Here is an 11,102-nt window from a genome sequence, read left to right on the forward strand (position 1 = left end):
AGATGGCTAGAAGCTACAATTTTAGAAGCCAAACGTGCTGGTTTACCTATAACAGAGGAGGAGGAGGAGCTTACAAAAGGATGCGATTGGCATGTAAGTGTTTAAGTTCTACATGTCTCTCATTTTTTTCTCTACATGTCTCTGTGTTTGATTCTCCATCAACAAACTTTTGTGCTATTTGTAGTATCACAAATATGGGGCATTTTGGTCACATGGACGTCATTTTCGAGTAGAACGAATAGACCAAAGAAGAGCAACCTTTGATTGTGGTGTCACAGCACAGTTTGTTCAAGAAAGTCGTGCAAGTGCAAGTGATGATAACACAATTACTGGAATGCTTGATTACTTTGGAACCATTCAAGATATATTGAAGGTTGGCTTCAGAAGTTTTGAGTTGTTTATCTTTGATGTGAAGTGGTTCAAGGTAATCATGAATGGGCCACATGCAACTGTACGTAGAGACAAGAGTGGCCTCATCCAAGTGGACTCCACAAAGGTATGGACCGATCAGCAAGATACTTTTGTGCGCCCAGAGCATTGTGAGCAGGTTGTCTTTAAAGCGGATCCAAAAGATCCACGCTGGCTGTTTGTGGTTCAAGTCGCCCCCCGCAGTAAGCAAATTTTTGAAGAATTTGAGCTACAGCAAGGTGATGTGGATGCACAGGGTAATGGAGAGCAGCAAGAACAAGACGATATCAACAATGAAGAGGAGCAAGCAAATGAAGAGAAGGAACTAGAGCAAGATCCAAATGAAGAGGTGCAAACCAAGGAAGTTGAAAAACAAGTTGAGGAAGAAGACATAGATGATGAAGACATCCTTCATCAAGGGACTTTTAATGATGAGGATGCTGAAATGTGCATAGACATAGATCTCTTTGGGGCTACTGATCTTAATGAGGATGATAGAATAGATAATGATTTATAAAATGATGTATCTTAATGATTATGCAAATAGTTATGACATATTTGTAATGGTTTTATGACATTGAAGGTCCATTCATTGTTTACCATTGTTAATGTTTACCATCATAATCACTACTGTAGGAGCAAGTTGATATAGTTTTACCAATGTTGTTTATCATTGTTAATGTTTATCTTATGGTTCTTTCATTCATTGTTTACCGTGTAATTTTCATTCCGTACAAGTTTGTCATATGGTTTTTTGTCCAACAGGCCATGGGTGACTCACCGCCCTACGACTACAGTCCAGATTTCTCATTTAATCCTACACCGCAGGGCATGAGTCCCCAGCAGTTATATGGTTTTCTTTCGTCCATGACTCCAGAGCAGAGAGCCATGGCTCAGAGTTATTGGGGTTCTGGAGCAGGGACATCTGCCTCACCATCTGGATTCCCGACGCCAGTTCCCACACCCGTGGGTACGACAGCAGCTCCCACACCTCGTACCACACAGCCTTCCACTCCTGTTACAGCTCGATCTACCACCTCTTCACATAGACGGCGCTCACGTAGTAGGTCTTCAGGGGGAGGTTGTTGTGGTGGTAGTGCCACAGATGCTGTGACACCACCACCACGTGAGCGTCGTCCTTCGCTCTCATCTGTTGATAGCACACCCATAGGGTCACCTTCCACTCCCTGGGGTGCACATGACCATGACAACAGCAAGATTTACATAATTAGGGATGGGGCACCAATAATGGATAGTGCAGGGAAGGCAATGAAGACACGCATTCGACAATTGTGCACTATACAGTTTCATGACTCTGTCATGACTAAATGGGATCAGCAAGACAAGGGGAAGAAAAATTATATAAACACAAAGATAAAGCAAGAGTTCTAGCCATCTGACCCTATGAATGTCGTCTCTAATGAGTGGATACAGTATACAGCTCGCATTTTGATGGGGCATCGTAGGTCAGAGGCGAGGGACACATTCAGAGAGGGGAAGGAGAAACCTGTTTGGCTAGATGACAGGGAGTGGGCAGCCATTGCTCAGGAGCTCACCGAGACACCAGACAAGTTTCAACAACAAAGAGAGGCGGCAAGGGCAAGACTCCAAACAGTAGGGGCTTCTCATCTCGGGAGTGGTGGTTACGAAACCATGTGCCATGAATTCGTAAGTATTTGTAGCAATTTTATTTATTTAAATGTATGTATGTGGGCTAAATGTTGATTTTTTAAAAGTTATAATTGTTAATCGTGTGTGCAGGAGTTGGCCATGAATCGCCCACCAAGCAGGCGAGAGGAGAAGTACGCTCACAAACATGGCCTTGTGGCCTTGTTTGAGATGCTTGAAGAAGAAGGAGAGACCGTCAATTGGGAGGCATTACCATGATGTAAGATGACCTTCAAACTAATGAAATATGATCAAAACATTCTTGAGTATTAATGTTTAATTTAATTTCTTGTTTGTCGATCAGGAAAATATGCAAACGAGCACGGTTGTTTTTGTGCTCTATTGTAGACAGAATGGTGCTGTCTGTTTGCTATTGTTGATCCTGCTCATTGCAGGCAGCTAGGCAACAGCCAGGCAGCACTATTCTGCCCAAAAAAAATTTCTGCTACAGCGTCGGTATTTGCCCCGGTATCAGCGTCGGTATATACATTGGTATAGACGCCGGTTTATGCCTCGGTACATAATCCGGTATAGAGGCCGGTTTATCCGTCGGTATATAAGTCGGTATTTGCCCCAGTTTAAGCGTCGGTATTACCCCCGATTAGCGTCGGTATAGACGCCGTTATATGCGCCGGTATTAATACCCGACAGGTATACCGACGCTGCGATACCGACGCTTATACCGGCGCTTATACCGATGACGAGGCTTTTTTAGACCCCGTTAAATAGCGCCGGTACAAGCCCCGGTATTAGGCTAATATGTAGTAGTGTTTGGTGGAAGAAACACAAAGAGAACTGGAGCCAAACCTGAGAAAAATCAAAATTCCAGACACAGTGTTTCCTACGCAAGTTCAGCCTCACAGGAACCATAAACCGTTAGCTATACCTAGTATCATTCGGGAAGAAAGTGAGGATAGGACATCAGGAAGTGGGCAAACACCCTTTTTGCTTGAAAGAATGTTTAGTGAGGGAATGCCTGACCCCATCGAAGAGGAAGTGATTCCATCTTCACCAGTCCCTAGTCAAGGGGCTATATCTCGAAAAGTACCGTTGAATGTGTCCAAGCTAATGGATTTCATGTCCTCTGAAATCAGAACCACGATCATATCCAAATTATACGGAGATCCTGAGCTATTCTTAGCTCTTCGGGCATTTCTCAATGGAGAACTAAAGGCGGGGCTACCACAATTTGCAAATATGGATAGAGCCGACACGCTTCAAGATGAGGAGGAACATTGGGATCTACAACCCAACCTAGATGAAAACTCGGTCGTGGAAATACCTGTTAACAAGTTGGGATAGTACTTTAAAGGGGACGAATCTAATGCAACCCTCCCCATTACTACCAAGGGATTAACTCTAAAGGGAATCCTTGATGGTGGTGCTAGCGTGAGCATTGTGACTAAAAACTGTTGGGAATCTATGGGAAGACCTCACCTTGAAGTCACAAACATAGTGGTTAAGATGGCAAACGGAACCATAGCTAAACCTATTGGAATGTTAAGGGACCTTAAGATCAAGGTCCTGGGATACAAGGTAAAACATACCTTCATTGGAATGGATTTCTCCAAGCATCCTATGTCATATCAAATGATCTTAGGACGTCCTTTCATGAGGGAAGCACAAATGGTGCATGATTGGTCGAAAAACCATGTCTACCTACAATTCCAGGACTCTGTCATTCAAGTTGATCTTGAGAATGGTCGTGCTCATCCTTTAGGAAGCAAGGTTATCATCGATAATCGATTGGATACCACTGTTCACTCCGCCCCATTAAGGTATTGCTATATATGTAAAAAAGAGACTGATGATGGGAAAGATTCTCCTTATATGGATGTTCTACCGGGTATGACTGAGTCGGATAACGTGGATTGGGTACACCTAGCGGAAACCATAGACACATGGGGAAATAGAGGCACAAGTTGGGTAACACCTGAGGGGCAAGATATGCCATCGTTAGTGCCAATAAACATGATAGGTGTTATGCACTTGACTCCTGATGGCAAGAAAGCGACAAACTCCACTTGACACTGAAAGTAGCGAAGACTCTGACCCATGTAACTCTGAGTATGAATCTCAAGAAGAAACTAACTCTGAGCCTGATGGGGGGAATGAATCAAATATTCACCCAAATGTGGAAGCAAGGTGCTCAAGGCCTAGGACAGTAACCTCCTGCAGTTCATCCGAAAGTGAGGGAGACACAAGTGAAGGTCGACCAAGTGAGTTCGAATCTGATAGAAACAAAAATCAAAAACTTGGTAAGAAGAAAACGAGACATAAGCGCCAACGCTATCGAGCTAATGTACGCACTGCAATAAACAAGGAAAGATCCACTGCAGAATGGCTTAGTTATGTAGGAGCCATTGATGCTCATCGAAAGTTAGCGGATAATTGGGGACAATACCTCCAAAGTTTCATGTGGTGTATTCCGCAACCTCATGACGTCGCCCAATTAGAAATTGAAGAGAAGCCGAAACTAAGTCGTACTGTAAGAAGGTGGCAAAACCAAGAGTTGGCTCAGCAACAAAAGGAAGCGAAATTGAAAGAAAAAAGCCTGGCACAATAAGAACCAGTAGACTTACACCCCGCACCCGAGCATTTCAAATCATTCACCACAGGGGAACGTAAAGTGGTCTACACAAAAGCCCAACTAACGCCTACCAATGGGAGTAGCGGTGTCTACGATGGCCCTGCGGTAGTTAAGGAGATAGACTTAGCAGATCCGGGTGAGGAGTCTAAACCAGTTTTTATTGCTCAAGACCTCACCAAGGCGGAAGAAGCTGCACTTACGAAGCTTCTTAAAGAATTCAAGGACATATTTGCTTGGACATATCATGATATGAAGGGTGTTCCACCCTCGGTGGTGCAACACACGATTCCAATGATTAGCACTGCTAAACCAGTCCAGCAACGTCCCTACCCAATGAATCCTAAGTACGGAAAGATTGTACAAGAAGAAATTGAAAAGCTTGTAAAATGTGGATTCATATACCCTATTGAGCACTCAGAATGGGTTTCTCTGATAGTCATCGTACCAAAGAAGAATGGGAAACTCAGAGTGTGCGTTGATCTCAAAAAGGTTAATGCAGCCACCAGAAGGGATCATTACCCCTTGCCATATTCTGAACATGTGCTTGAAAGAGTGACAGGCAAAGAGGCATATAGCTTTTTAGATGGGTACTCGGGTTACAATCAGATCACAATTGCAGTCGAGGACCAAGCTAAAACAGCATTTATCACGGAGTTTGGAGTGTTTGCCTTTCGCGTCATGGCCTTTGGCTTGACCAATGCACCTGCAACATTCCAACGATTGATAAACACGGCCTTTAAGGAATATCTAAGGGACTTCTGTGAAGCTTTCTTAGATGATCTTTGTGTTCATTTCTCTTGGGACGAGCACTTGATGTGTTTACGAAAAATATTTGAAAGGTGTAGATTATATCGCATCTCATTGAATCCTTTCAAATGCCAATTCTGGGTTAAACACGGAGTTATCTTAGGGCATATAGTGTCCAAAAATGGGATTTCCACTGACAAGAGTAAAATCAAGATCATTCTGGAATTGCCCCCACCCACCAACTACAAGGGAGTCCAACACTTTATGGGCCACATTGGTTATTATCGAAGGTTTATTCTCTTCTTCGCCGAGATAGCTCGACCATTGTATAAGCTTCTCATCGAGTTTATTTGGACCGAAGAATGTGACCGTGCCTATGAGCTATTAAAGAAGGCCTTGGCGAGTGCTCCAATCTTGAGAATGCCTAACTGGGATTTACTCTTCCATGTGCATATTGATGCATCAAATTTTGCTATTGGGTGTGTGTTAACTCAACCTGGAGGACACAAACTAGACTACCCCATTAGCTTTGCCAGTCGCCAGTTGAATGATGCTAAGATGAACTACACCACTACGGAGCGAGAAGGGTTGGCAATGATATATGCAGTAAGGAAATTTCGTTATTACCTCCTTGCCACCAAGTTTGTTTTCTATGTGGATCATCAAGCATTGTTGTATCTAGTAAACAAACCATGCTCCACAGGAAGAATCACACGATGGCTATTGATTCTTCTTGAGTTTGTTTTCACTGTTGTTGTGAGACCTGGCAAAAAACATGTTATGGCTGATCATTTGTCTTACATACCTAATGGTGAGGCTCCTATGGGGGTTGATGATGACTTACCTGACACTTCCCTATTCATGGTGGAGACAATGCCTGAATGGAGTGAGAAGATTGTTAACTTTTTGGTTAATGGCTTTCCACCCACCAAGGAGCTTCGTAAAGATCTAGCTCGAAAGCTGATCAAAGAATGCGAACCCTATTGCCTGATAGCAGGGACTCTTTATAAAAGAGGAAAGGATGACGTTCTTAGGCGTTGTGCCCGAGAGGATGAGTATCTATACATTTTGCAAGAGGCACATACGGGTGTAGCCGGTGGTCACTTCTCAGGAGACTTAATTGCGCGAAAGATCTTACACTCAGGGTATTGGTGGCCCACTATGTTCTAAGACGCATCACTCTTTGTGAAGGGATGCGATGAATGCCAACGATATAAGAAACCCCAGCGGAAAGATCAGATGCCCCTACATCCGATCAAAGTAAACCAACCATTTGAAAAGTGGGGTTTAGACTTTGTAGGTCCAATTAGCCCAACGGCTCGAAACACACAATCTCGCTATATTATTGTGGCCACTGACTATATGACCAAATGGGCTGAAGCAAAGGCGACACGTAAGGCAGATGCAAGGACAACAGCCAAGTTCCTCTTTGAAAAAATAATCACACGATTCGGTTGTCCTTTTGAACTTGTGAGCGATAATGGTACGCATTTTATAAATGAAGTGATTAAGGAGCTCACAACAAATTTCATGATATCCCATCATAAATCTACTCCTTACTATCCGCAAGCGAATGGCCAAGCCGAGAGTACAAACAAGACATTAATCTCTATTTTGACAAAGACAGTTGAAGCTCATCGCACGGATTGGGATCTAAAGCTTACGACAGCTTTATGGGCCTATCGTATTGCGTATAAAGTGGCTATTAATTGCACACCATTCAAAATGGTATATGGCCAAGAAGCAGTCATGCCGTGGGAATTTGTCATTCCTAGTCTTTGTGTTGCTACTCAAGAGGGTTGGGATGGTAATCCCTTAGCAGAGCGTCTATATATCCTTGAGCGGCTAAACGAAGAAAGACAATTGGCTGTGTACAATGCCCTTGTGGAGAAGGATAGAAGGAAAAAATGGTTTGATCACCACCTAAAGGGCAAGGACATCAAGGTTGGGGATAAAGTCCTGATGTATGGAGTACAAAACGAAAAGAAGAAGCTCAAATATGCTGGTAAGGAACTGTATAGAGTATGTGAAATTACCCCGCAAGGTACCATCAGAGTGGAGACTCTCGACGGAGTTGAAACCATTGGATTCCTTAATGGGAGTAAATTCAAAAGATACTACGACCCCCTGAGCCAAGAGGAGTTACATGCAATCCATCAAAAGAAGGCAGCTAAAGAACAAGCTGAGCTTAAAAAGATACAAGCAAGAGTCGAAGCCAAAGAACGTCAACAGCGTGCTAGGCGACAACGAGAAGCCAACTTGGGAATTATGCAAGTATTTTTCGAGAAGGCAGAGGAGGATTCACTGGAATCTGACCCACCTCTAAGATACCCAATTGAGTTACAGAGTCCTTACGGGGAGGTGCTGTATAATGCATTATTGGATACAGGAGCTCAACACAATTTGTTATCATATGGCGTGTGGTGTGAACTTGGAAAACCACTTTTATCCAAGAGTTCTATCCAAGTTCAAGGTATCAACAAGAAGAAAACCCCTGTCTCATGAATTCTACACACTCCGGTTGCTTATGACAAGGGGACCATAATTCAAAGCTTTTTGGTTATGCCTGCTGGTACCATGGAAGGGACTGTAAACTTAGGGCGCAAATGGATGATGGCCACCAAGTGCAATATCGATTGGGCAACCAGACGAGTCACAACGCAAGAACCAACACTAGGTCTGACCACTCAAAATCCCGCACCTAAGTCATCCACTCAAATGCTAGATAATGAAAAATCACAAAGTCCAATGGCAAAACCATCTTTGATTGTTTGCCACCCCTCTAACGCATCAACGCCAAGAGTGGAAACATGCAGGGTGGTCTCTAAGGTTCCGCTTACTATGCCAAAGAGTATATACAAATGGGTCCCAAAAGCTTCGTTAATAGCTACTCCCCCTGCTCAATCTCGTTCAGCCACCAAGAAGCCTCGTAAAAGGAAAGCAACTACCCACCCGAGAAAGGGCAATGTAACATCGCGATGGATCCCTAAAAAAATATTAGTAGCCCAAGGGTACTACGAGGGGAATGACCAGATTTGGGTCCCTAAACATAAGCTGAATCCCTCTACATCAACCGTAAAACCTTGCAAACCAATTGTTGCCACCCCAATGACAATTCAAGACCGTGGTAAAGGAAAGGTAACAGAGTGCTCTGCACCACTTCTTCCAGAGTTAGTTTGGATTCCCAAACGATATCGATCATTACCACCTACTAGCTCAGGAAGGGGGGAGCCACATGAAGCTTCTAGCTCCTCATGCCAGGTACACGCTCATATAGAAGTTTCTACATGCTCTACACCTACTCTTGTCAACACCCAACAAAAAACCGATGAGTCTACGTCTCCCCTTGTAATAGTATCGTCGAAAACCATTTCCTCCATTCGTCAATGGGAGCGTACACTACCATCTCTACAATTGGATGTGGCCACAAGGGTCATAAAAAGCTATCTGCCCACATCACAACCTATGACCCGTTGGATAAATTGGTTCCAAGAGGCTGCAACATCATTGCAAATAATATGATCTAGCCAAGGAAAGGGGGAGCATGTACTCACGCTCGACATTCTATTGCTTCCTCCTTATAACCTTCTCCCCTGACCATGTAATTGCCAAATTCAAGGGGATGTATATATATAGCTTCATACATAGAAAAGAAAAGAGAAAAACAAAAAATAGTAAAAAGAGCAAGAGCACAAAAAGAGGAGGAATATCCGTATATACAATCAAGAACTAGATTGACCTGTCATAAACCTACTGATGCTATATCTATGTTTGCAGATATGGTAGATGCACGATCATCATACACTTCATCCACTCCCACCTTTGGTGAGAGGTATCATCTATACCTTTCTCAGATATTTCACATATGTTATCATGTTATTGAAACTGAATGGGATCATATAGATGTACTAGCCAGAGAGGAAAATGTTGAGGAATTAGAATGGCTAATTCGCTTATTGACCATGATTAACCCCTACTCCGTAGAGGAAATATCCCCGATAGCCCAATGCTTTCATTTTCCACAAGATGACTATCCTCGCATGGTTACATTCTTGATGAGTTTATGTGGATGGGAAAATGAAAAGGAAATATCTGACAATGATGAATGGACGGATGAAACTCATGGCACTACTGAGGTTGACTTTATTTATTTGGATGATGCGGATAGAGGCTTAGCCTTAGGGCTAGAGCCAGGACTCTACAACATCCTCTTACCATATCCTCAGTAGTAGTGTGGTGATTGGTAGGTAGGTTAGTGTTTTCAAGTTGTTTCTAGTTTGGAGTCCTTAAACGAGTCTTGAATTTTTCACACTGATGTGCCTCTCAAGGTATAGTGCGGTGATTGGTAGGTAGGTTAGTGTTTTCAAGTTGTTTCTAGTTTGGAGTCCTTAAATGAGTCTTGAATTTTTCACACTGATATGCCTCTTGAGGTATAGTGCTTGTTAGTTGATTGTACAGGTTAAAAAGTTTGAGGTGGGTTCGCTTTCAAGTCCTGAGACTGCCGCAACATTCATCAAAATATATCTAATCAAATTGCAAGCTGTCTCATCAAATCAAGGAGATCTCCAATTTCAGGTGTAATTCTTCTATACCCACTCTCTTTCGTTTTTTACTGTTCAATTAATTGCATGAACTATAATGCATGACCACATGGAAATTGTCAATGTACTACTTAGTTTTTGAAGTTGCCTGACGTGCTAGTGTGAATCATTAATGAGCTTAACCTTATTGGATATATTCCTAAGAATGCATGACGTCTTTAGTTAACCTTGGAATACGATTGTCTTAGGTCTAGGATCAAACCATCTTAATGTTTGACACCTGGCTGTGTGTGTGTTGACCTCTAGGACATAGCTTTTACCCCTTGTCAAAAGGATGTAAGAACACATTTTAGTTCAGGAGCGAAGATCAAAAGCAATTTAAATTTAAAAAAAAAGCCTACAATAAATGGCAATGCAAGTCTATGATGTGCTTTAATGTTGGCCTATCGCCTTATTGATACTTGGTAGGCGAGGAGTATTCTACTCCAGACCGATGCCTTGGTTGGTAGGGGGTAGCCTTGCCTAAGGTGAACTAATAGATTCTTGGAGAATGCTTTGTGTTAAACATGGTACCAGGATCGATGTTAGTTTTGCCTTAGGAAGGTCGCCATTATGTGTAAAAATTGTCACGTGCATAAAAAAAAATAAAGACAAAAGGCTCCTGTAACTCTGATGTTTCTTGTGTCCCTAGGCTCGTGGTATTAACTTGTTCTTAGAATAGACACAGTGTGGTCATCTGTTTATTTATTAAGCTTGGTTATTTTCCTTCACTTAGGCCAGTATAAACCTTGATTAACCTTTGACACCTTGCTAACTCTTGATTTACTTTTAATAATTTTAAACTCCTGTTAATTTGCTACACTAGCTCACTCATGTGACCCTTAAACTAAGTTCTCATAGCAACATCCATTGTGGTCTAACATGCTTGAATTTATACACTTTATATCTTTTGAATTCTAGCATACTTTCACTCTACTTCCCTGTTTTGCAGACGGTCTACCACAACAACTCTCTCGAGCTTACCATACCATAGCTTCCGAGGACGGAATCTACATCAGGAAGGGGGGCATGTTAACCTATGACGGACATTGAGACGTACTATGTTTTACGTCATACCATAGCTTCGGAGGACGAAATCTACATCAGGA

The 11,102-nt window shown here is 42.6% G+C and overlaps 1 protein-coding gene across 1 annotated transcript; it reads left to right on the forward strand.

Annotated features, from left to right (window-relative positions):
• The first annotated feature begins 1,812 nt into the window (after positions 1-1,812).
• LOC147612917 (uncharacterized) lies at positions 1,813-2,295 on the forward strand. Its single transcript, XM_086782123.1, has 2 exons — positions 1,813-2,076; positions 2,170-2,295. Exons 1-2 carry the CDS (start codon positions 1,813-1,815, stop codon positions 2,293-2,295), a joined length of 390 nt encoding a protein of 129 aa, XP_086638249.1.
• Positions 2,296-11,102: the final 8,807 nt, after the last annotated feature.

Source organism: Cibotium barometz, chromosome 44, assembly GCF_041138505.1.
Source record: "Cibotium barometz isolate CiBa-2024 chromosome 44, ASM4113850v1, whole genome shotgun sequence".
In the NCBI taxonomy this organism is placed as follows: domain Eukaryota; kingdom Viridiplantae; phylum Streptophyta; class Polypodiopsida; order Cyatheales; family Cibotiaceae; genus Cibotium; species Cibotium barometz.

Excerpts from the sequence above, each read along its gene's own strand:
- LOC147612917 (XM_086782123.1), top strand. The coding sequence starts at position 1,813 with ATGAATGTCGTCTCTAATGAGTGGATACAGTATACAGCTCGCATTTTG. Across the intron at positions 2,077-2,169 it reads AAACCATGTGCCATGAATTC|GAGTTGGCCATGAATCGCCC; the intron begins GTAAGTATTTGT and ends TCGTGTGTGCAG.